This window comes from Leuresthes tenuis, unplaced genomic scaffold, assembly GCF_036924035.1.
Source record: "Leuresthes tenuis unplaced genomic scaffold, fLeuTen1.0.hap1 SCAF_2, whole genome shotgun sequence".
Classification (NCBI taxonomy): Eukaryota; Metazoa; Chordata; class Actinopteri; order Atheriniformes; family Atherinopsidae; genus Leuresthes; species Leuresthes tenuis.
The window spans coordinates 26,826,319-26,853,623 of NW_027325356.1; the positions used below are offsets into that span (position 1 = coordinate 26,826,319).

The window sequence follows — 27,305 nt, forward strand, 5'->3', positions numbered from 1 at the left end:
ATCAGTATTTTATGTTCCTGTTTGCATTATGTTCAACATCGGCAGTCATGATCAGGGATAAAATCTTTCAACGTGAGTGTTTATGAAGGCATTTACTGCTTGAAAAAGCTAACTTTTGTAGAACAAAATGCTATTTGTGGCCTAAGCAAAGTATTTCATTCCTTCGGCCTTTTAGGGATCAAAGTATGACAGTTTTATTTTTAAATATTTTTTTTCTTTATTACTGAAAGAAAGAATAAAGTGGAGGAACATTTTTGACACATTTTTGGACTAGAAGTAGAATTTGGCATACTTTAGAAACAAAACAAATTAACTACAGGGCTGACTGAAAGCAATAACACAGACTCAGCCAGACGCAGCCAAATCAAACCTGAGGGTAAACTCGAGTCAAATATAGCACAGAGAGGAATTTCCTGCTCTGTATTGGGATTAAACCAAGTGTCCACATAATGTTTAGACATCAATCTGCAATATATTTCTCCTCTTCAATTAATCCCTGATCATATGAAAACTGTCCCATGTTGTGCAATATGAAGAAATTTAATTGCCAATGATTGTAGATGTCTGCTGATGTGGGTTTACTTTATATCCTCAATGGACAGAGTAATGACAAAACTTGCCTTGCCATTGACCCGAAGCCTTACATCAGCTCATGACTCAACACTTTGATGGAAATGAAGGCTTCAACTCCCAGCAAGTCACACACACTGAGAGACAAGAAGACAACTTTTTGTTCACAAATATGAATGTGTTTCCTAAAACATCAGTTGTTTGTCCATCAAGCTGTTTCTCACTTCTGACAGGGTGTAAATAGAAATAACAGAGTGTATCTATACTGACCATTCTAATTTAAATATGGTAGGGTCTCATAATAAATGCCAACTGTACATTTTTGAACGGCTGATATGATTTGTTGTTTTGTTTTTTTGCCAAAAAGACAGACACAACTTGAAAACAGTCATATACAGTATGTAAGAATTTAATCAAGGAAATTGCTTAAAGAGACAATAAAGAACACATCTTCAGAGTATGTAGAACTCTGCAAGGGATTCTCAAAGCACCATGCGAAACTGACCCCAAATGTTACAGAAAAAAAAAAGGAGGTTACCACAACACCAAATCACAACAGTGAATCTTCCATTCCTCAGTCTTTGAATATTTTGGTATTTTTCAAAACAGTGCCTGAGATGATGAATAAAAAAAAAACTAGCGTTAACAAAAAAAAAAAAATTAAGAACAGAGAAAGCGAGTCGAGCATGTTTAAAGAAAAATAAGCATTATTCCCTCTTTTCCATTATTCCATAATAAATATCAGCTAATGCTTTAGTTATGAGTCCTTGAGCAAAGACAAAAGCAGGGTCAGAGTTATCTACGTTTATGTTGGAAAAATAAGTAACGTTGTGATAAATTAAAAAATCTTGGACTTATTTTCAAGTGTTAATTTATCCACAATAAAATTTTGTGCCCTTGTTCTTTGTTATGAAAGTTGTTGAGGGGGAAAGTTAGGCTTAATAATGTGTTTTTAATAGTTTTTGGAAAGATAGACTCAAAATGTATTGAATTGTATTGTTGAACAAAGTTAGTTCATAATGAATTTAATTTAATTGGATAATAACTGGATTACAATGAATTAGATTGAATTATAACTGGACTGAATTGGGCTGTATCTTTAAAGTGCCTCGATATTACTTTTTTATGAATTGGCAGCAAATAATATATAATCATGAATAAACTAACAAGCTTTGGCCAAAAACCAAAACCCGTCATAGGGATAAATTAACTGGTATATTTGGACTTTTTATGGAATTTGTTCACTGTAGTAGAATGCTGGGTATCACCTGATGAACTATTTAGGCTAAAAAAGGTCAGAGGAATTGCTGATAAGTATACATTTCCAGTTACAATCACATATCAGGAGAAGCAAAGAAAATCTTATATCATCATATAACACTGAACAACAACAAATGTTTTGGAAGGGCTTGTTTCAGATCTGTGGCTACATCCTCCATAGCAACGCTACCTCTGCTTCTGAATTGCTAATTATTGCTTTGAATTTATGCTATTTCATTGCAAATGGAGCGTCCTATTGAGAACTCTCCAAAGCCTCTGGGGGGGCTGGTTTAGCCCAGACAATGCAGAGTGGAGTGAATAAAAGCTTGCTGTACATATCAAACAAATCTGCCCTAATAGAATCATGTCAGTTGTAAAAAGGTTTCATGCTGAATATTTTAGGGTGTATTTGCTATGAGGAAGCCATATCTGTGGATACATAGTCACACACCGCACACCTTTGAGAAAAAGGCCTCGGGGATAGCAGGAGGAAGGGTTCACATGCATTTGTTCATGCAAATCAGCAACTCCATGCGCAGAGCAATGCGTGTGTGCCATCCCAGAGGGAGGATGCGGATGTAGCGTGCCACGATGGGCGGTCGCAGGAGGTTCTGGACAGATGAAGAGCGGTCGGAGTTTCCGTAAAACACCTGAAGAGGTACAGAAAGGTGAGTTCAGGGTGAAGTTAGTGAAAACTGACATGAGAAGGGAGTAACACTGTTATGCTGAAGCCTTTATTGTTACTACTACTCCTGTACAGCCAATAGAAATGATTATTTCTGTTAAAAGAATTAAACAGGTAAACCTATAAAACATTTGATTTTAAAGATTTTTCCACTAATTATGGAATTTAATTTAATTAATTATGGAATATCAAAAAAGTTACAAGCGATAACATAAATCCCACCATGGGCCTACATGTGTATGAAAGCATGTCACTCTGAACCATAACCCAGTTTTGTGGGAAATCAGGTCTTCCACAAAATACATTTGAACATTTATCATATTCTTTTAGACACTTAATTGATGGCTATATTGTGTATTTATTCAACATTTCACATGAATAGCAATATTTATCAATAATTAATGTATTTTCTATGCTCCACATGTCTGATATCATTGCTAAATTATAGAATTTAGCTCTGATTTCTACAAATATTCCTAATTACTATATTTTTTACAAATGGTGACATCATGTTACCATACTTTTTAACATACATTTATGGTGTCATGATCCACAGTATGTAACTGTTTCATTTTTTTCCTGTGGTAAACTGACCCTGTTGTTTCCAGTTTGGTCCTTGTAATAGATCCAGTTGAGATTTTCGTCTGTGCGGTACTGAACACTATACTTTGTGATCCACTCCTCGGCGTCACAGCGACCCTGCGTGAGGATCCCTGACACCACCATCACCTCCTTCAGGTCAATCTGCAGCCATTGAACGTTATCCTGCAACTTGGACAGCCAGGCGCACCTGGAGGAGAATCACAAGCACCTGCACAGTGAGTGATTATAGTAAAATGTGCCAAAATACATCAGTCTTGTAATTTAGATATAACAAATATCATTATCTACACCTGCGATCTTCTATGTGTCTCAAAATGTCTTCTATGAAAAATTCCTGAGACTAAAGAATTCCTCTATAACTTTGCAGAATATATCTATGTACTGATACTGAAATGTCATTTGTATGGATTTATTAGATTGATGTTAGGTTAAATACTCGATGTGTGTCCATATTTTTGTGACTTGGGAAGAAATTTTCCTAACACTCTTTAAGTAAGAGCATGTGGTCATGTGAACCCCGCCAAATGCTCTACAGACAGAAAGTGTGTTTGTGCTTTCTTTCATCACAGATGATAAGAGCTCAGACCTTTTTTTTTTACTTATAGCACTCAGCCATTATGTTTTGCAAGTGTAAAATGGAAACCAAAACAGCCACGATAACCTCTATATTTACTATCAGTGATGTAAAATACAGACTTAAATTTGTAGATAATCATTTTTTATTATTATTGAAAATAGATGAAATAAAGTAGGGGGAAAAAATCCCTTTCAAGATGTTGGTGTGCACCTACCCAAAGCCTTGGCTGTTGAGCCTGGCTTTGCTCGGGAGCCAAGAGGAAAACCAGCCACTGTACTGGTCCTGGTTGGAGCAGGTGATCTGGTCTGGGCTCACAGATCCAGCCTCAAAGCCAAAAGGTCTGTGGTATGGACACTCTGGAAGTGAAGCAAATGAATCAATTGCATTTTTTCCACACTAGTTATTTTTTTTTTGCCCCCACTTAAAGAGGTTCCTGGATTAGATGGACAGATTTTAAAGTCACCTGCCAAAGAGAGGGAACACAAACAGATTTAGCTTCATGCTACAGCTAAGCAGTAAACCACTGAAACATAACCAGCAAATGATCATCACTAAGCCTATCTGGATTCTTAACTCTCGATCCTTTCGGTTCTGTCCTCTGTGCCCTGCTGACTCCTATCCTCAGACCCTCTGGCTCTCAGGGCCCCCGCTGTTAACAGCCCCAGTATGACCTGTATTCCATCCTAAAAGCCTGCAGTTTAATTCACCACAGTGAGAGATCAGTGATTTCCATTAGGGGCAGCAGGCAGACAGATGGCCATACTCTACTCTCCATGGCTTTAGATCCATGTGGCTTTCAAGCTGCCCTTTCTTTTCGTGGCTTACAAAATATACAGTGCATATACCAATGAGGGGGGAGCCAGACATGAGCAGAAAAATCGTTAGTTGTGGATTCACAGAGCAAGAACTGAAGTGGAAGTAGCTGCTCTTTTGTTTACTATTGTCTTAAGCCTATCTGAGTAAGGGTCGCATCAGGTCTAATCCCAGTATTATGATGCATACAGCTGAAGTCTGTGTGAGTCAGTCAGATAAGTGTTTACATAACAGCTATGTGAATGCCTCTGTGGTCCTCCCCTATGTATATCCTCACCAAAATGAGCTAATTCAGGCTTAATTCATAGCTGAATTAATTGAAAAACCAAGGGATGGGATCCAGTTGATTGAAGCAACTTATCTAGTGCAGCACAGGGAAGTCCTTGTCTCTTAAGATTTATCATCATAAATGGTAATAAACCATGTCACAGAGATTTGCTATGAAGTTCTCACAGCAATACAAAAAAGTGATACTTCCATCTGCTGATGAATAGACTATGACAGGACTAACGGATGTTGTAACGAGATCCCATTTCGATGATTTTGCGTCTTTGTCTCCAAAGTGAAGAATGAAAGTTTTATTTTCAACCAAGCGTTCTCTTTCATATCTGAATTCATGTTAACATTATGAATTTGTGTGTATAGATAGAAAACCTTGCCACATTTCACATATGAGAGCTGTTTAGATTAAAATCCAGATGCAGACCCCATTTTCTGTTAATGGATTCTGGATTCTGCAGCTTCAGCTGAAGTAGTATTTGTGTCTTTTCATGGCTCCATCTGCATCTCCTTCTCAGAGGATATCCAGTGGAGCATGTCCACCCTGTGGTGTCAAATCTGGAGTCTAATGCACTCATGCAGGCACACGATCATAGATGGCTTCAGGTACAAGCATTAAAACCTCCTGTTTATCTACAAATGCCCTCATTGTTGGATGTTGCAACCTTTAAAATGTGAACATTTTCAGTTTGTCTTAGTTTTAGGCATGTATTTGCTGGGCTGTATAAACAGACTGCAGCAGGTCAAAGCATCAGACATACAGCATTATATTGTTGTCTTTGTCCTCTCTTAGTCTCAGCTCACAGCTTTGCATATACATTATCTGAATATAGCACCCCATTCACAATTTATCTCTCATGTGTTCACTGGTTGTTTATTAATAACATTGTGTGAAAATACATTTCTCACACTTGGAGAAACCATTCATTGACTATTAACAAACAAAATATTAATTAGAGATTTAATCACAACAAATTAATATATTGTTTGATAAATATAATACTTTATGTGATGTGGCTCATACCTGGCATGCAATCCACTCCTCTCACCATAGAATCAGACCCAGTGGAGGGATACTCAGCTGGGGTTTCTCCTCTATCACAGTCACACTTACAAGATGTGCCGGTCCATGCTTCGGTCACAGCAGCCTCATATAAACAAAGAAAAACAAGATTTATCAATTAGATAATCATCACAGTATTATATGCAGACATAAGATGCATATATAAATACTGCCATTTTATAAATAGAGCTGGTTTGGAAAAAAAATTACTGAAAAGAAAGTGGAGTAGCGATTAAATGTTTTATTTTAATTTTTCACTGTACAGCAAATTTTCCCAGTAAAACTTTGAGATTGACCAATGGCCACGGTAGTGACATTGTTTTAGTCCAGGCTGAGATATCTTTGGCATGGGTGATGACCAAAAACATCTAATTCAATGCTACTTTAAAAACTCTACAATCTATTTTCCGTTGTGTTCCTGAGGTTTCTTCATACCTCTTGAGCGTGAATACTGATGAACACTGGCAAGCCAGATGGACGTAAAGAAAAACAGCCAGCCATCGAGGTACAGAAGAAACAAGGATAGAAAAGAGGCTGTTAGGACATAAAAGTCACCCATTATGGCAACACAATCTCTCCATGAATCTGTCATTTTAACTACATTAAAAAACCACAATGCAGACACATAATTAATGTTACTAATTATCAAAATGCTGAAATCTCACTCAGGGACTAGTTCATAATTGATGATGAGGGTTCTTTCAGCAGAAAACACTTTAAAGATAACTGACTTCACCTTTCTAAATCTGGGGTTTGGATTCACAACTCAACAGCTGAGCAAAGACCAGGTTGTAAGCACTGAAATCGTACCGTCAGCTCCTAGAAGAAGCAGAGCCAGCAGGAAATGCTGCACGTTGAGAGCCATCTTCCAATATCCTCCAAACCAGACGGGACCGACTGAAGAGTGAGCAACCGAGCCAGCAGTGATAGAGAGGCTGGATTACAATAATCCACAGGACACTAATGGCTTTACCTAATGCCATCCTTATCTGACAAAGCCCCTCCTACAGCTGTTCACCCACCACCATCAACACCATCAACAGCATCTAAGTCAGTGGAAATCACAGGGGTCATGTCAAAAATCCTGTGAGAAAAACAAAAACCAGCTGGCTCAAGTGTTACAAGTGAGTTCTCTCTCTCTTTGTGCGTCTGTGCGTGTGTGTGTGTGTGTTTAAGAAAAGGAGACTGAAGGGGCCTTGAGGGTGGTGATGCTTATGCTGGGCCTTGTGATCCATATGACAAAGCAGGTGTCCCTTTGGGTGAATGAGGGGCTCTCATTGGCTAAGGCTATTGCAGTTCCATTTGCACGATCATTTTAATTAAAGTTGAAGACAAAATGCTACAACACTTAAACATTTTCGACTATGTAACAAGATAAAAAACCAACAAGCAGCAGTAATTTGAAAAATATCGTAAAAAATTTCAAAAGTTGTATATTAAACGTACTTCCTGTGACAAATGACCTATTGTTTTACCACCATATACCATAACTACCAATAATTTGTTCCAGGGTCTTCAAGGAATAGAATACATTTAGAGATTCAAATTAGTTATTTTTTCTTGGTCACAAATAATATGAAATACATGAGTTGACACATTGAAATTCCAACATTTATATGCAGGTCTCCACTATAGTTTAAGCATTAAAGAATTGTGATATTGACTTGACTCACTGAGATTAGACTGCATGCTGATTTAGGTTTACAAATAATCACTATTGGAATTTTCTAAATGGGATAAACCCATGATTCTCAGTTTATTTCTCTGCTGAAAAGTAATATGATAAAAGCGTAAATGTGGGAAGCTTTTACTCGTGAATGTTTAATATTTAATCCACAGGGCTGTGGAGCCTATCCTCTGACCATCACAAGGTCAGGGTGGGAGGAAACTAGAGTTTCTGGATAAAACCCATGCACATATAGGGTGAACATGCAAACTCCCCACAGGAAGGCAAGATTTTACCTAAGTTTTTTTTGTTTTGTTTTTTTAAACTAAATTCAAAGCATCTAATTGATAGTCCTTGTTTGTTGGTCTCACTGGCAAATATATATGAGATCATCCATCCATTCATCCATCCATTTTCTATATCCGCTTAATCCAAATCAGGGTAGCGGGGGGGCTAGAGCCTATCCCAGCTGTCATTGGGCGAGAGGCAGGGTGCACGATGGACAGGTCGCCAGTCCATCACAGGGCATATATGAGATAATCAGATTATAAATGCTGGAGCATCAGTGTGTAAGCAGCATGTCAGCGTTTGAATCATTAAATACAAAGTTTCATAAACAGGGAAACTGGACTAGTTACCACGACTTGAATAATGAGAGAGGAAAGAAGAACAAAATCCCAACATAAATATCCGTTTCCAGTTTTTTTTTTTGTTTGTTTTTGTTTTTCATTGAAGCTTTGATCTATAATGAGGTATTGGGTTATTTGAACATTTAATTACATGAAATGACGAGAACACATTTTAAGGGAAAAATGACTGTTTGGTTGAGCTGCTAACAGCTCAGAGAGACATCTGAAAAGTGAACCCAACGACACATATTAGATGACTGAAGGCTGCAAAGCACTGGGAAATCATTTGATTACGTGCTGTATTCCAAAGCTCAATGTGTCATCTTTATCTTGAAAGTAACTAAAACTGTCAAAGAAATTAAATGGAGTTGAAGCATAAATCTGCAAGAATTTTAGATAATCTCATGAAATACAAGTGCAACAAAGTACTGCAGTAAATGTATTTTGTTGCTTTTCCTTTCTTTTTTAAATGAGTGAAACATCAATTGACCAAATACATTCTAAGAACTTCCAGGGTGTCCAAAAATAATGACTAAATGTTGATTAGAAATATAACTCAGGATAGAACAACACCAATCCTGTTAGATAAAGCAGATGTTGATTTTAAAAATCGGTTTCTTTTAAAGCTCAGCTGATTTGTGTGTTTTCTAAAAAAACTACACTTTGTCCTTTTCATTTGAGGTGTTGTTTTTCTGCCACACCTGTTTTATGGAAAAAAAAAAACTAAAACATGCACCGCAGCTTGTAAAAGTGGGATAAAAGACGCAATACTTTATCACCTGCCACATTAAAAACCTAATAAACTGAGCATGACCTTTCTCTTCTGCAGAATGTGCCTGTGGGCTTTAAAGTGAGGTGGATGAAAATAATTAAGCCTAATTAACCAAAGCTGTTTCCAATTTGTACTCATTAAAACATCCTTTTGTCCACTCACTTTTTTTTTGGTCCTGATCTTACTGGTGGTGTTCTACATAACAAGTAACTTGTTAAGTGAGTTTCACTCTTTTGTTTTTGTGGCGTGTTTTCAACAAACTTGAGGAAGCAAAATGAAAGCGCCTGTTCAAGCAGCACACAAAGTTCCTCTGCAAACAAAGAGGAGGCTTCGAGTTTACTCTTCCCTCATCTACAGAACTCATAAGGAGGTGAGCACTCTGTGGTGTTTTTAACACTTTTCAAACAGTGTGGTTTTTGTTTCTTATATTTTAAGTTGTTTTTGTTTTCCTGTGTATCTCACCTGCAGGTCAGTCTAGCTGGGATGAGGAGTCCAGAATTCCTGGGCAGTCAGCAGCTTGGTTTTCCCCAATCAGTCCTACTCAAACTGGTGAGCTTGGAGGCGTCTCGGCTGTCGAAGACCAACAGATTAAAAGTGATCACTCTTCGAGAGATCAGCACCGCTGTCACACTTGTACAGAAAAGAATTTGTTTGAGAGCCGCTGCATGAAGTCTTGTACTTGAACTAAACTTGGCTTTTAATGTTGTATAAATAAAAGTTTATTTTAAATTTTTATTTGCCTGTTCACAAAAATGTACTTGCCTTTACCAATAAGTTGGTTGAAAGAATGCGATAGAACACACAAACTGAAATGTCAAGAATCAAGAGGGTCCAAGGAGGAATTTTCCCAAAAAGATTTTTATCTGAAAAATGCTCAATAAGTAGATACACATAAAAAAGAGTCATTGTGGTTTCCATTCATAAAATGAGTGGTTATTTGATTTTTTTTTTTTTTTTTTTTTTTTTTTTTTTTCCAAAATTGAAATTCCTGATATTTTTCTATATCAGGGGTCAAAAAGGGATAAAACAAAACTTTTAAACCCGTTGATTTTTCCATTTCCTGTTTAAAAACAAAAGTGCTCGTTTTTTGTGTTAGCTGCTAGCTAACATTGCTCGGCGCTAACAGGGCGTGAAGGCTTGTTAGCCAAGTTGCTGTCATGGAGTTCGCATTATTGAAATCCGCCTGTTATGGTTTATCGCTTTAATACATATTTGTTACGAACGTAATTTAAAAGGTTATTTTATTATAGGATATTTTATTGTTTTTCCCCTCAGATCTCAACTCAAAGTGTATACATGACTGAGGCAAATGTGGCTTTGCTCCCTGGAGCATCAGGTGTTTTCAGCTCATTAGACCTTACTCCCAGAGCTCACTGAGGTTCATGGTGAGGACGTGTCCTATACACGGACCAACGTGACAGTGACATGAAGTATTAAGCTGAAATCGTCGAGAGATTAACAGAGAAAACAAATGAACATTCTGCAATCCGGACTTCAATTCCATCCAGAATCTGTGGTTAGACCACAGAACAGAATCGTCACAGAATAAGGTCCAATTTTCCAGTGGAGGCATGAAGAAAGCAGCTGTGAGTACCATAACATACAATTAATGCATTAAAACCGACCTGGACATCTGAAAGATTTTATGCATCTTGAACTTGGTTTCTGTAAGTGCAAACTTAGTTAAAGATATCTTAGAATACGATTTCTGATATGAAAAAATGTTACTGTACATATCTGTAACCACAGCTCTGACCAGCATGAGTGTCATTTTAACCAAGAGGAATTAAGTTGAGGTTTATGGGAAGTAATTCCAGATTTTATTGAAGGTTAAAGCAGCTTGCCATTGACACATTGTAAAAAAAGTCCTGCAATGGAAAGTGTGACCTCTGAAGAAAGGGAAGTATATGGTATATGCATTTAGAGAACAGTACTTGTAAATAAAACAATATCAAGACTTAAAAGGATTAAAGTTATTGAAAATCGCAGCAATATAACAAGATAAAACAGCAATAAGAGGAAAAAGGGGACGAATAGAAACAATAGATAGAAAAAAATGAAAGATTGACTGTATTAAGAGTATAGTGCAACAGTTAAGGGAAATTAAATAAAAGCTTAGTGAAAGAGGCGAGTTCTGTCCTGTGTTCCAGGGAAATATCCTGAACAATCCCACAATCCTGTGGTCTTCACCAGGTCTTAAAATAAAGTCCCTATGAATGCAGAAGCACTGTGTATAAAAGCACTTCCAACATGGACCATTATTCTGGTTACGGAAGACAGGAGAGATGGTGATAAATCCTGGAATTCGTCAAGAATTCAGAGGCTGTGGCAGCAGGAAGACAGTGTTTGTGATGATGAAGTCATCAATAATCAACAGCAGTTTGTCATTTTAATGGAAATAAAAAACATTTTTGCTCAACTTCTCTGTTAATTTTAATCTATAACAAGGTGCTCTACGTATCTAGTAATTAAATAACAGCTCGTTTTTTGTTTTTTCAAAATCAAAAGGTAAATCGGTTGGCTGTCATATACACGGCCCTTTGGCTCTGACTTTTAGCTGACATGATTCATCCGGCCATATGTGTTCTTTCAAAACACCAGTTTGAAGTTGAGGAGAGCTTTTGTTTCTGGTCTGCAATTACAATATAAAAATAAGCGTAATGAGTAGCAAGCAAGATGCGTTAAATACGAAGTAAAGCAGATAATGGCAATTTTCTTTTAACGGTTGAGAAGTGAAATAATATTGCACATCTTCTAAAACATGTAATATTGCACATGATACATGGAATGACATTACCTTTAAGTGCCCATGAGAATGAACATTATGTCACCCAGTATTGCTGGAAGTAATACGGAACATAAGATTGGTGTTGCTATTCTCACTCAGGTGTCAGTTTTCCTTCCTGCAGAAAGGGGAGGACTTATAAAGTTTAATGGCCACAGGTGTACGAGGAATCCATACCGATTGATTAAGGGGAAACTTGAACGTGAGCTTGTGAGTTTACCAGGGGACTCAGGACACAGACGCAGGGTCGTATGGGTTCCAAGAGGGTTTATTATTCCAAGAGCACAGCAAGGCAGGGCGATCTTCTGGCAGAGCAAAGAAAATGGAAAACCTAAGCAGTAACTAAGCGGAGGAGGAACTCTCCAAACTGGGAGGAAAACAGAAAAGCTATGAACACTTAACGAAACAAAGACACGCTCTCCTAACGAGGTGGATTGAAACAAAAGACGCACTCTTAACTAACAGAGGCACTATGAGACTTTAACGATAACTTTAATGATAACTAAAAGCTCTCCTTTAACGGAGGTGACTATGAAAAGTTACAACGAAAAATCCCTCCTTGCTAACGGAGGAAAAAACAAGGCTATGAAACTAACCGTGTCGAATAAATAAACTAAGGCTAGGGGTAAGAATAAATTACAACACAAGATAGCGCTGCAGGAGGATCGCTCACTGCAGGCTCGTGGAACTGTGGATAAAGGCTTGAGACAAATGGCTGGTAATGATGCTCATGTGGAGAGACAACATACTGGCACAAGACAGGGGAAACGCAGACTATTTGAACACGAGGGACCAAGGGGAACAGGTGGAAACACTTGAATCAGGGAAGACAATGAGACGCTTGACGCGGGAGGAAGGGCAAAATACCTGAAACAAGAGGAGAATGTCAGTGATCTTTCAAAATAAAAGAGGAAATGACGACACAAGACATGGAACAGAACATAAACTGTGACAGAGCTCCTTATCTACCCTCCCGTTTTCTATTACACTTGTCACAACTTCAACATAGTTTTCAATCTATTTGTTTTGCTAAACTGAGTTTGGTCTTAGATGAAACGTTCACGTTATCTTTTCATCACAGTTTTCCACATCTTTCTGTGTTGAGGTTGAATGCTTATCCAATGACCTCTTGTTGCATCTCCTTCTGCTGTGGTTTATGGTACATGAGAAAGGGTACCACCGACTCTTATGAGGCATTTAACTCCTACCATTTGACTGGTCAGTGAGCTGCAAAAATTGCAATTCTGTGGCAATCTTAAACTAGTTTAAGCGGGGGGGGGGGGGGGGGGGGGGTGTTTCTAAAGAGAAAATAAAAATATGACATTATATTTTGATGATAGTATGCCTGATGATAGTCTGATGATAGTAAAACCAAAGGAATTAAAAAACCCCACTCCAACAGCTGATGATGGCAAGTGGCAAGTAGTTTTTTAGGACATCTTCATTATCCAAAGTGTAAACTGACCATGTTTTTATGAGGAGGACGAATATTTGGAGCATAATCAGAGAATCTTAGCTGTTTAGCTTCGAAATTAAGCCTCATTGAGTCATTTGGGGGGGCTACCAGAGCAGAAGTATTTCTATGAGTAAGGATTGGAGGTGGAACAGCTCGCCTCCCCCCACCACCTGATGATGCCTCCGTCGACTCTTTGATTCCTGCGCTCCTGCACCGTGGCTGCACATCCACACAGCTCATCTGAGAGTTCCTCAATCACCTCCTTATATTTGGGTTCTTATAAACGTAGCTGGTAGCACGGAGTTCAGGCTTTACCTACATTTCTTCCCTCAGCAAATAAAGTGCGCGTTTCCCGGTGGAGCCGCGGATACGAGCTTCAGGTAGGAAGCTTTTGACTATCACCAGATGCACGTTCGTTGAAATGTGTTGAAAATGTGACTTAAACACTAGGGAATAACTCCTGCTCGGTTTGATTTGTTATTTGCGTTCCCCGTAACAGTTACAATCATTGAACTGATTAGCGGGCATTTACAAGCTTTAATACGAATTAATGTCGTCGGTCATAATTGTCGTATATCCTCTGAGAAGTTCTCATAATGAAGGAGGCTGCGTTTCCGTGCACGGATTAAAAAAAACTAGAGGATGGGTGAATAATAGAGCCATAACCATATAAAAATAAAAAAAAAACACTAAATATTTGCAAGAGGTTTATTTATTGCGTCTTTTTAACTGCTGAATCGTTAACGTTGCATGAGCTGGATCATTAAAATACATTTTTCTCATTCCCTTCTACATGTGAAACTTGTGAAGGTTCTCAAGGCTTAGAGAGCTCTAACACTACATATCTTTCCTCCAGACCGTCTTTTCACCTCTCAGGTCCCCTTGCAGCAGTCACATGCCACAAATCAAACGTGACCCCCCTCCTGCTGCTGGGAAAGAAGTGACCAATGTGACCCTTGGATCTTCCTGTTGACCATCATGGGATGTGGCACATCTGTTGCCACCGAAACACAAGTGAAAAGACTGCAAACAGGTGAAGATGTGTGGTGGGTTCATGTTTGACTAACTGTTGTTTTATTGTTCCCACAGACTGTCCATTAACTGTGAGTCCATTAATAAAGTTACAGCAGGACTGCTGTCCTTTAAGAAAATGTGTTTTAAAAACAAAGATTAAGCACAGCTCATCATGTTGATGTACCTCAAATAGATCATATAGGTGTTGGGTGATATAATAATGTGTGTACCAGTTCAGAAATAACTTAAATTAGGCTTCTTTCAAAACCAGCCTGCTTTTGCCTGTTTTAGCAAAATGACGGCACTCTGTGAAACTTATTGCTGGCCCCAAACTCAAATATTGATTTGTTGAATCTGGCTAGTTTGTAAATCAACAAAGAATAAATAAAAAGGTAATCTGATAAAAAAAAAAAAAACACAGATACTTGGTATTTCTAAAAGGAAAGACTTCCTACTATCCACAAGTTAAGAAATATCTGAGCTTTAGAGAAAGCATCGCACCTAAAGACATCATGTTAAAAAACTGGAATGTACTTTTTTGTTTTTACATTTTACGGACTAATCAATCACTTAATTGAAAAGAGACTTTGTTGGTTTATCTTTTTTTTATCTAACCCATTTTACCAGAAAAATGGGACACTTGAGATTTAAAATCTCATTTCCAAAAGTGTGATGCTGCAGCTACTTGAGCGATCTTTGTCCCTACTCAGCCGTGAAGATGCAGTCCATCAACTCCAGAAACATCAGTGATCACAAATTAGGCTGAAAGAAATAAAACATCATATTCAACTATCACAGCTATTGTAAGTCAAAGCAGGACCAGTAACAGTTATGATATTTATCGCTTGATGTGTGAGCCACCGAGTCATTCAAAATTCCCCTTAAACTTGGAGAAAGCAGCTTTTTGATTTTCAGGTGGCTTTGTAGCTGATTCATAGTAAAGGCAGCAGCATTTTAAATAGCCTTTTCTCATTGATGGATAGAATGAATGAGTCTTTTGAGCATGGATGAGAGTAAAAGGCTTTGTTTTTGAAGGATGTGTGGTCTGTGGATAAGATGGACGCCGACCAAGAATAATGAGGTTAATCCTTGGTTGCATCCTCATTCGAAACCACAGATGACACCGTTCCATGTGTGTCTTTAATATTTTGAAGCAGAATGTTTATTCGACTGATTTTTGTTTTTGTTCATCTTGTTGACATCCTCTGTGAGGCTCATAATGAAACGCTCCTCAGCGATCACGTGACTTCACTACTGTTATGGTCTGTGTTTTACTCATTTCTGTCACACTGTGTTGTTTTCCTCCTCAGACACTCGCACACACAGATGTTTGACAGATGGTCCTTTTTTTTCTCTTCACAGCTTGTCTTCTCTCCTCTTTAATGAGTGCTGTTACTCCCTAAAGCTGGTTTAATTTGCGTAGTTTTTCCAGTCCCACTGTTGCACATGACCTCCCTTGTGTCTTGTTATCTCTCTTACTTTGTGTGTGCGTCTGTCCATGTTTCCCCTTGCATGTGATTTTGTCCAATTACCAGTGTGTTGTGCTGACTTGTAGTGTTTCTTCTCACAGATGAAGCAGTTAAGACTCCCAGCCCAACTCTGAGTAAGACCCTGCTTATCTTTATAGATCCATCTGTGACACACAGTATATTGGATGTGCATATATCTCTGTTTGCATTTTTGCATATTTATGAAAACTTCATCGCGTGCAAATTTACATTCTCTGACTTATGGAGTAAACATGGAATTGAAAGCTGCCACGCTGTTCTTGAAAAGCTCTCATAAATCAGAGATCTGGTGTTTTAAAGTAGATGTACATTTTTTATGTATGTAAAGGTGACTGCAGATATTAAGACAGGTCTCCTGAGTCATTTAAGCATAACAGCTGGTGTTTTGCTGCAGCTATGAAGGCAGCTGTTTTGATCCAGCAATGGTTCCGGCGCTACATGGCCCGTCTTGAGATGAGACGCAGGTACACCTGGAATATCTTTCAGTCCATTGAATATGCCGGGGAACAGGACCAGCTACAGGTGTGTATCAGGATATTTTACTTCTGATTAGAAGGAAAATTGTTTGAGAGGCATCATTAAGCTTTAAAAGTGTTGTTTTGTCTTCCTTTCCTTAGCTCTCCAGTTTTTTCAGTTTCATGCTGGACAACTTCACACACCTCAATGGAAACGGCCCAGGTCAGGAGCAAAAAACACTCGACTAAACTGTTAAGACAATTAGGTATTCTTGAAAACAGATTTATTCCCTGTCTAGGTAAAGGTAATTGTAGTTAGAGTAAAGAAACTTTTCCTTATTAGGCTGACATTTAGATTTGTTATTTTCAGTTACTGCAAAGGCTGTGAAATCCCTCTGTATCTGTGTGTGGGAAGAATTTCCTCCTAATAGCAACAACAGGGTCGTCTGTGTTTCACACACAGTGAAAACTTAATTTAGTTTGGTTGATTTGTTTATCTGTTACAGCTTTAAACATAGTTCTAACCTTTATTTAATGGTGGGAAATGGCGTTAGTGTTTATTCATCATTACTTTCTGTTTAGTTGTTGTTCAGACAACAGCTAAATTGGTCTTAATATGTGAAATATAACAATATGTTTGTTTCCTTGGAATGAATTAACACCAGCTTTGTCACAAGACAGTTTTTTTTTTGTTGAGATCAGAAAACACTTTGCATATACCCTGTTGCTTAGCAACAACAAGGAATGTAGAGGCCAATATGTTGGTTTGTATCACTGAAACAGCTGTGGCAAAAGTGTGTATTGACCCACTCATCCATTTAAAAAGCACTGTTCTTCATTGATGAACTAATCTTTAGATCAGCCTTATTGCTTACCATCTGCTGAGCATCCTCTTTGTGGGTTTTACATTGTGCCAATGTGCAATAAGGCTACACTGTTGTTTGTCTGTACTACAGACCACAGATTTTGGCATCTGTGTGAGTGTGTCTGTGTTTTGCAGAACAAAGGCCATCACATAGAGCCTAATTGAAATTTAACAAAGGAGAAATAGGCCTCTAGATACACGTCTGTTCTTCACTTGCATAAATTAGAGGTCATCAGTTTTTATTACCATATTTGAGTGCTCTTATGCCACATAGAATTGGATATGATGCAGTGGCAAACTGCCAATTATAAGGAAAAACTAATTATTGAATCAAGAGATGCACTATTTGTGAAATATCAATACTGATGCAAAGATTATAATTTGGCTGACGGCCGAAAGCTGATACGAATTGTTTTTGTCATTTATTTTCCCTTTCATGCCCAGGAAAAAATTAAACATCCATCCATTTTCTTTGCTTGCTTAATCAAATTTCAGGATCATGGGGGGCTGGAGCCTATCCCAGCATTGGGCGAGAGGCAGGGTACATCATGGAGGTGTCACCAGTCTATGACCACACCACCGTGTAGCCCCACAAGGAAATATGCATTACAGAACATAACTGAACAGTGTTATTGTATCTTTAAGTATTTCACACATATTGCACCAGGCTTGAAAGGCAAAAGTGTGCATGTGTTGCATCAGGTCTGACTGGCTTAAAATTAGAGCAGAATCACCAGTAAAATGACCAATATCTTTTTTACACCATATTTCTCACTTCAAATTGTATCTGATCTTAGGTCCAAATAAGGTCCGAAACAATCTGCACAGGAGCAAAAAAGTGCGTGTGCATGAACAGACATGTTCAGTGGTGACATCAAACTAAAACGCATCCTTTCATCTATGATCTCAAATGTAACTCTAACCAACAGAAGAGGAAAAACACAAAACTGAACCATTCCTCATCGGAACATCATTAAACTTCTCCGCTATCACTTGGGTCCCCAGCAATGCAGCCTCCAAGTTAAACCTGCAAGCAATATAAGATACTGTCTATATAATTAAAGATTTTACATATACTTTTTATTCTAGTCACATATCACAAATTTGCCCCAAGAGGTTTTTTTGTGTTGACTTTTATGTGCAGACAACAACAATGGACTAAAGAAAACAACTAAACCAAAAATACAAAGACATTTCTGAAAATATAAAGAAAACAGCTGTTAAACAAGAAAACAAGTTAAAAAAAAGTTTTGTTTATTTTTTTCTGTGTTCTGTGATTTTTCTTTTATTGTTGTATTTCCCAAAGTGTTGTGGTTCTGTTTTATCTCATCAGATGTGGATTCTCTGTGCAATGGTTTATATCAGAGAGGATGCTGTGCATATGTTGTTGGGCCCCTAACTTTTTTTTTTTTTTTAATCTGATTCAAAAGACTTGATCTCCCAGCTCCTGGACCCAGTGGTTGATCCCTGGTTAGACAGAGAGACCTGCTACAACTTGATCTCCATCCCAGATTCTTACACTGGACCCCGGATATCATTTCCCCTCTCTGTCTCAGATACTAACTCTCTTCTCTATGCATTTAAGGAGCAGCAGGTACTGAATATGGTGCTTTGCCTTTTCTCATTCTTATTTATGATTGTCTGCGTTAATCTTGGGGAATTCCTTCCACACAGACTCTACATGCCAGATATGTTCTGCAGCTGCTGTACGAGACCAAAAAGCTCCTCAAACAGATGCCAAACATCATCAATTTGTCAACATCCTACACCAACGAGATCACTATATGTGGTGAGCGGCCTCGACTTGTTGATTCCTGATTCGGTATTGCTATTTTCAGTAAAGGAGCGAGAGTGAGAGCACTTCAGTGTCATTGTAATCCACAGTGCAGTGGGTCACTGAATAAATGAATTCTCTGCTTAGCTGATCTGCTGCTGATGTCTTTAAATGTGTTTTAACTACAGTTGACTGTATCTTAATGGCACCGTACCAAGAAAGGAGAGCATTGTTTATTTGCATCCTGATCAGGCCCTTGATTTGTCTTCCACAGCTGCCTCCTCGTACCAAGTTGCATGTCATTAGTCTCAAGAATACTTGACTCAGACAAAGAACAGTTTGTATCAAGATGCAATCAAGGAATTTTAGATCTCATCTGTAAATTGAGGATCAATTTGGATCAATAATTTCTCCGTTGCTGTGATTTTGTCTTTTGGCACAGGTGATCTGCATGGCCGGCTTGATGACTTACTACTTATATTTTACAAGGTAGAGACAGATTTTATTTCCTCTGCAGCGAAATGTTTCAATCAGATACAGCTTGTTATACAACCCCAAATCAGAAAAAGTTGGGACACAATGGAAAATTCGAATAAAAAATGCAGTTATTCTTACATGTACCTTGACTTTAATTCTTTGCTGGCTGTATGAACCCAAGAGATACAATGTTTTGTCTCGTCAACTACATTTAATTTCTTAATATACATCCATTTGAGCATTTTAGGCCTGAAATACATTCCACGAAAAAAAGAAAAAAAGTTGGGACAGTAAAGCTTTTTCAAAATGTTGCCATTAAATCTCACAACAAACATCTGGCACTCATAAGCAGTGAAGCATTTCATGTGTTCCATTCTTCCTGCATGCATCTTAAGGTGTGCAACAGTATGAGGTGGACATTTTAAGATTCTCCTCCAGGAGACTGGAGAGGACAGCCCAGTCCAGTAACCATGACCTCTTCCTCCTTCACCAAGTCTTTTTTTAAAGGTTTTTTTTCAGCACTTGTGGTCTTTATTTGAAAGTTACTTGACATGAAATGGGGAGAGAGGGGAAGGATGCATGCAGCAAAGGGCCCTGAGCCAGGACTTGAACCAGGAACAGCTGCATGGAGGAGCTTAAGCCTCTGTCTGTGGGACACCTGCTCAACTCTTTGAGCTAAAACCAATGTGTTTTAATATGTAGGGTGTGTTTTTGCTTCGTCTTGAAAAAAAAAAATCATGATCATCTCTGGAAAAGTTAATATGTTGTCGGTATATAGTATGTAATGCTGCCATCACAGAAGTGGAAACGAACTTTGCCAAAGTTACTGATAATGTACAACCCCATACCATCACAGAAAGGAGCTGTTGGACTTGTTACCGGGCCGGAACACATTGGGCCTCATGCAAGAACCGTTCGTACAAACAGATTTGTTCTTAAGTCGCGCATACGAGTTATTTAAGTCACTCCACTACCTGAACCAGCCCAGGCAGACCAGAAGGTGTGGTGCCAGAAGCCCCCCATGGACCACCCCATCAAAGTTCCATCATGATGAGGCAACAACTGATTGCACAACTTTAGTTGCAGTCATGGAGCGCCTGCCCATGGCGAGATGTATTTTTTTTTGTTTTGTTTCAAGCCATTTTCATATCAAACCATTTCTTCTTTATTTTTGTGACATTACGAACTACAGGTGACACGGAATTAACAGCACTCGTAATTGCTACCCATTTCTTCGCTTTAGCAGGTCCTGCAATTCCACTGCTGACACTGCTAAAATGACAGATTTTCCTTTTTGGATCTCTGAAAGCAACACTTCAATCATAGAGCCCGTAAAGATGGGGGTTTTTTTGCGCCTTGATGCTGCTATTTTCATGACTCAACACTTCCTGGCACAGTAGAGAGGAAGCGTAGCCTTTTATGATATTATTTTGGACGTGGAGTATGCAAATTGATATCCTTGCACGTGCATTTAAATACGCACGGGTGGCATTCATCATTTACGCAGGTCGTTTGCACACTTTTTTCAAAGTTAAGAGCGTTTGTTGAATCTGACGTGGCGTGTTCGTACGAGACCTTCTTTCGAAAAAAGTGAGAGAAATTTAGAATAAAAATACGAAAATGTTCTTGCATGAGGCCCACTGTGTCCATTTCTTCCGAAAAAGATCAATGCTGATTCAGCTTACCATAAAACATGTTTCCACTGTGTGATGGACTATCCCAGATGCCTCCGAGTCCAGAGAAGTCAGCGTCACCACTTTTTTTTTTATGTGAAAAGTTTTAAGTTGCATTTAGGAATGTAAACCCATTAAGGAGTGCTTGACAAAAGTTTCTCAAAGTAATCTTTTGTCCATGCCATTTAATCAGGTTTTGATGACAGTTGACATCAGTTCATGCTGTATCACTTTGAGGATCAAAGATCGTAGATGACCAGTTTAGGCTTGTGCTTTGCTTTTTGTTCAAAAAACACACAAACTGTAAATCCTCTTCCTAAGTTTGCTCTTCAAAGGCTTAATCTCAATCTCCTGTTGACATCACCTGCTTAAAAAAAAATCATTAAGATTGTTTTTACCTCATTACCAGCACTAAATTTCTCCAGTTCCAACATTTTGTGTTGCTTGTTTGTTTTAATTGTTGGAAGCATGGAAAGAAAAAAAATATGTGTATTAAGAAATGAATGTAAGTTTATGAGAAAAATTAAACATGAAACATTTTGGCTTTGCGCTACTAGGATTGAAGTAATCACTCTAAATGTAAGAACCAATGTGATTTTTTTTAATGTTTTTTCAGTTTAGTCGAAACTTCCTGAGAGTCAAATCTCCTTGAATATTGGATTTTTTTGTGTTGGATTTCAGAACGGACTCCCTTCTGCTGAGACGCCGTACGTGTTTAATGGGGACTTTGTTGATCGTGGGAAAAAGTCGGTCGAAGTGGTCGTCCTCCTGTTCGCCTACCTTCTGCTTTATCCCGACTACATGCATCTGAACCGAGGAAACCACGAGGACCACATAATGAACCTCAGGTCAGAGGTGGAGGGGGGGAGGATTTTTTATTTTTTTTCCCAATTATGACCATGAGTTGTCTTTTCTTCCAGATATGGGTTCACAAAAGAAGTCATGCAGAAGTATAAGGTACTATCTAGTCTACATACATGGAGTCATTCTGCTTTTATTATGTACAGGACTAATTCTGCAGGTTGGGGACTGCCATAGCTGATGGAGTTTGATAGATTAATCTGAGATGTCCCACAGCTGTGAAGTGAATTCCTCTTGCACTGTGTGCAGACTCATGGCCGCGAGATCCTCCAGCTGTTTAAGGATGTTTTCAGCCTCCTACCCGTGGCAACAGTCATTGACGGAAAGATCCTGATCGTGCACGGCGGGATTTCAGACCAGACCGACCTGGACTTTCTCAGCACCATAGAGAGGCACAAGGTGGTGATGTGCAGCCAGCCTTCATCTTCCATTGTGCACTTTTAATTGCAATAATGGCTTTGTGGCCACTAGAGGTTAGGAAAAAAAAAAAGATTAAAAGCTTACCTGAAGTTGTTATAGTGATTTTAATTACAGTTTGTTACACCCATTTCTAGCAGACAAAAGCATTTAGAGGCTTGAGGCATGCATCTGCTATTAGTGGGGGTCTTCTCCAGCTGCTGAAAAAAATATGAAAACATGTTATTTTATTAACCTTGTCTGCTTTAAGACTCAATAACAACATGAGTGCTGCTGTTGCATCACTAGTGTCAGCTTGCTGAATTGTTATATTGTTGCTATTAAATAAAATTTGACTTTTAAGATGCTACTGGGGTGGCCGTGGCTCAGTGGTTAGAGTGGGTCTTCCAATAACCTGAAGGTAGGTTCAATTCCCACTCTCACCAATCTTTGAGTGGTGAGAGTGGGAATTGACAGCTGGAGGGAACTGACAGCTGGAGGAGTGGCAGTCCACCTCCTTGCCATGGCCAGGGTGCCCTTAAGCAATGCGCCGTACCCCAGGGCCCTTGAATGGCTGCTCACTGCTGTAGGTGTATGGCATCTGTATCTATGTGTGTGTTCAACAGGTGCCAACGTGGATGGGTTAAATGCAGAGGAGAGATTGTGTGTATTTCCCTTACATGACAATAAATCTGGTCCTAATCTTAATCTCCCTTAATAAAATACTTTTTGCTTATGAATTATGTTTATAATCATACTGTATGTAACTGTTAGACTTCAGCTTTAGAGTTGATATCAAGTGTGTAGGGGATAGCGTATTTCCCAACTCAGATACATTAAAAAGGAACTAATTTTAGGAGTAGAGTCATAGTTTACTGCGCTTTTTTGAAGAGCATAGGTCTATAGATTGGACAGGAAATAGCTTTGTAAATGAGAATGTGCCAGTGTTTTAAGTCTATGGTCAGGTCATTCAATCCGGGAACACAACATACAGTGGTGAGAAAGAGTTTTAAGGTTTGTAATGTTTGCCATGCTAACATTAGTGGTAATAAGCTCTGTGGTTGTGTTTTTCTCAGCTTTGGCACATGTGAGTTGTTCAGATTCAATTGCTATCTGTTCACCTGCAGCTATAATGACCAAAATTACTCAAAAGAGGCTAGAAAACTCTTCACATACAGCAGTGTGATGTTGATTCTTCACGGTGGGAGATACGCTCTCCAGGCTGGAAATATGAGGAAGGGGTGCAGGGGAACTGGTGTCTAGAGTTTGCATGCGGCAGAATGTGATGCAGATTGCTGTGTTTTCTTTAGGAGATGAGACTCCTTATTGTGTTGGTAATTTATGCATGTATCTGTATGTGTCCACAATAGCTGGGAGTGAGCAGATACCAGCATACAGATACAGAAAGGACAAACTCTCACCGTAACACACATTCTCAGTTTGACAGCAGCAGCAAACAGAATATTTGCTGACTCGTTCACACATTGTCTCACCTGTTGAGCCAGCGCTCCAGAACATGTCTTGAACATTTCAGGAGTCCTTTGCCTGCGTCATCAAAAACATGTTGCAATTATTTGATTTCAAGAAAAAATATGAATTTATCTGAGCTTTTCAGAAGCATCTTCATACTAAATTCTTGAGAGCATTTTAGAGCATTTTTCTTGTTAATCTTAACTTTTGTTAAGAATTCAAACCTGCTCTGTTAAGGCTTTACATTCTGCTGTACATCACAGTCCTAAACAAATACATTGGATCAGACTTCACTGAGTCTCCCGTTCTCTGCTCCTCAAGGTGAAATCTGCCCTGAAGTTTCCCAGATGTAGTTTGGAGCAGCTGGACATCGATCACACCTGCAGACAGGCCAAAAGAATGAGATCAACAGACAGCTCTCGTCCCAGCAGCTGTCGCAGCCACAAGAGCCAGCTAACCCCCAACCAGAGGTCTCCAAGAAGCTCACATTTACATGATGTTTGTTTTATTTTATTATTATTTTTTTAATCAATTTAATTAGAACTTCATTTTAAAGTGGCAGACTCTTCTGCCCTTTTGTTTTTGTAGAAAGAGGCAATGCAGGCTCAGCCGACAAGACAGCGCAGCCTCTACTTCTTCCTCCTCATCATCCTCCTCTTCACTCTGCTCTCCTCGCACTCCTTCCTGCCTCTCGCCTCGTCCGTGTCCGTCTTCTCCCAACATGCCTTATAACATCCTCCAAGTGCCTTTCCTGGACTCTCTATCTTCTGTTCCCCTACCATCACCACCGCAACACGAGCAGGACTGGAAACAGGTTAGAGGAGTGAATTCATCTCAGCCCTAATGTGATGCAACATATTCAGCACTGCCATCTGCTTTTCTTTTTTGCAGATTGTGGATATATTGTGGAGTGACCCTAAAACCCAAGATGGCTGCAGCCTCAACACCTTCAGAGGAGGAGGCTGCTACTTTGGCCCTGATGTCACCCAGAGACTGCTGCTCCAACACGGACTGCAGCTCCTCATCCGCTCCCATGAGTGCAAACAGGAGGGATATGAACTCTGTCATGGCGGACAGGTAGGATGCAGTGTATTCATGCACATTCTGCAAAGGTTTACCATGTACAAGCCCAGAGAGACAGATCTGTGAATGTTGCAGGTGATTACCATCTTCTCAGCATCAAACTATTATGAGGAGGGAAGTAATCGTGGCGCTTACATCAAACTGGGTAGAGAACTGGTTCCACGGTTCTACCAATATCAAGTCAGTCGCACAACTCGTAAACTCACCCTGACACAAAGGTACAGCAATCTGATGTGCCTGTATGTATCTATGTATGATATTAAGCAAATTAACCACAGCTGAATGTAGCACTTACAGTCAGTGAATTCTGTTTTAAGTTATTACTTACGTTTGTTATTTTTTTATGTAATATGTTCATTATTGAGTTGTGTTTATCTTCGTGTCTGCAGGGTACGAGCTGCTGAAGGCTCTGCTCTCAGGGTCCTAAAGGAGAAGCTATTTGCTCATCGTTCTGAGCTGATGGCGGGCTTCCAGCAGTACGACCAGAATGATACCGGTGCTCTCTTCATGTTCCATTTAGTTTACTTACAAGCATGTATTAACCCAGGTTGAAATGTGCTGTTATTATGTGTAAACCTGTCTATTTTACAGGTCGCGTGTCAGTCAGTGAATGGGCTCAGGTGTTGGAGTCTGTAGTGAGACTGGACCTGCCCTGGAGGACTCTTCGTCCACACTTAGCCAATCTTGCACCAGATGGCAGTGTTGAGTATCGGTCCTGCTTTGAGGATATGGGACCAGAAGTTCCTCTGCCTCAGGTCAGAAGCAAAAGGGTTGATAAGCCATTATCACTTCATGTACTGTATTTGATTGCTGTAACTAACTTATAATGCAGCACACAAGTTCTTCAGTACTGATGACAGTAGATTTGTGAAAAAAAATGGAATGTAATCAAGTATGCTATAAGAAACTCTCCATAAAGTAAGATTTTTTCCACAGAGTCCACAGATTTACGATTGAAAATGGGGGAAAAAAGCTCCTAAACATCCCTGTGATAGCATGAAGCATATGCACTTAATATTCTCTGAGTGAGGAGCAACGCAGGCTTTAAATCTGTTACAATTAAGCCTTCCAGTCCAAGATGTTTTTTAAGTGCCTTTATTGTTGCACATGCTAATATAATTATACAGAATTTACATTTGAATCGTCACACATTCAACTAAATCAAAATAAAAAATACTTAATTGATCCCGGAGAGGAAACTGGTCATGTGTTAGAGTGCATAGGTGTCTGCATAGAGGCAGTGGTTGATGTACTCAAAAGAAAAAGAAATATACATCACAGTTGTGCAAGGTAGTCTACAGAGAGATCCTGGTTAAAAAAGTCAAATAAAATAACTGCACAGGTTGGGTTCAAATTAGGTTTTAATGCTGTCCTTTTCACTTTTACCTGTAGGGATGAATTATTTCCTGCTGATACTTGTACGTCTTGAATTACAATACTTTAATGCTATAGGTTGTATGCTACTATACCACAGCTGGTGGTTGTCTACAGTTTTGGTACTTGTTCATTATTTCTTCTCTCCTTTTAGGTCACTCCAAACTTGGCTGAAACACTGTTCAGATACAGGACAGACATAGAGATCATTTTCAACATTATTGACAAAGATCACTCAGGTAAGCAAAAGTTATGAAATGTCTTAAATTGTTGTTGTTAAAAAGATTTGTAGGTTATGTTTAGATTAATTTTCTTCACCAGATGAAATGTGTGAATAATGTGTGTCGTTGTGTGAAGGTCTGATCTCCATCGAGGAGTTTCGTCACACCTGGCGTCTTTTCAGTGCTCATTTGGGAGTCGCCATTGATGACAGGGCCATTGATGACTTGGCCCACAGTATTGACTTCAACAAGGACGGCAGTATAGACTTCACTGAGTTTCTGGAGGCCTTCAGAGTGGTGCACAAACTAGACAACAAGGATCAGCAGCTCAGTGAAAAGATGGATAGAGAGAAGTATTCCTGAGCCCAAAAGAAGTACTAACTTCTTAAAGTAACTAACGGACGGCAAGAACACCAAAATCAAACGAGATATTTTAGTATTTTTTTAAGTGGTTAAAGGAAAAATCCACCATCAAAAACCAGACGACTACAAAAGTAGAAATTAATTGAAATTACATATCTAGGAAATATTGCTGGATCTTGGAAATTGCTGGTGTTTTGGACCTGTTGGACAAATTTGCCAAGAAATGTATTAACATCTGGAAGGACTAAGATTCTTAAAAAACAGAGTCCTTGATATCCAAGTTCCAAATATTGAATGTTTTCTGAGGTAAATGCAAATAATCACCTTTGTAAAATTCTGAACATTTTCATTTATTTCCAAGTGATCAAAAAACCAACAACAACAAATAAGTATCCAATAGAAACACGATCATGTATACTTGTGCTAAAAAAAGGACAGTTGTAATAATCTGAAGCAGGTCTTAGTACTTCATATGCTTTAGATTGACAGTATTCACTCAGAACAAAACCGTTTTTCTGACATTTAACAAAAAATCTGTTTGATTTTGATTTTTGAAGGTTTGTTGCTTTTATCAAGGATTTGTTGATTGATTTATGCCATAGCTTTAAAATCA

At 38.8% G+C, this 27,305-nt stretch overlaps 2 protein-coding genes across 2 annotated transcripts; one reads left to right on the plus strand and one right to left on the minus strand.

The window, feature by feature from the left end:
- Positions 1-981: 981 nt before the first annotated feature.
- rs1a (retinoschisin 1a) lies at positions 982-6,812 on the minus strand. The gene is made up of 6 exons (XM_072381277.1): positions 6,661-6,812; positions 6,286-6,311; positions 5,812-5,935; positions 3,910-4,051; positions 3,110-3,305; positions 982-2,480 (listed from the first exon to the last, which is right to left on the minus strand). The coding sequence occupies exons 1-6, from the start codon at positions 6,713-6,715 to the stop codon at positions 2,328-2,330; spliced, it is 696 nt and encodes a 231-aa protein (XP_072237378.1). The 5' UTR covers positions 6,716-6,812; the 3' UTR covers positions 982-2,327.
- Positions 6,813-13,391: 6,579 nt separating this feature from the next.
- Positions 13,392-27,111, plus strand: ppef1 (protein phosphatase, EF-hand calcium binding domain 1). The gene is made up of 19 exons (XM_072381278.1): positions 13,392-13,538; positions 14,015-14,191; positions 15,743-15,775; positions 16,075-16,202; positions 16,298-16,358; positions 18,431-18,594; positions 18,675-18,789; positions 19,217-19,263; positions 21,606-21,772; positions 21,845-21,881; positions 22,035-22,184; positions 23,973-24,121; positions 24,240-24,465; positions 24,543-24,728; positions 24,810-24,952; positions 25,124-25,230; positions 25,326-25,489; positions 26,263-26,347; positions 26,466-27,111. Exons 2-19 carry the CDS (start codon positions 14,137-14,139, stop codon positions 26,690-26,692), a joined length of 2,244 nt encoding a protein of 747 aa, XP_072237379.1. The 5' UTR covers positions 13,392-13,538; positions 14,015-14,136; the 3' UTR covers positions 26,693-27,111.
- The last annotated feature ends 194 nt before the right edge of the window (positions 27,112-27,305 follow it).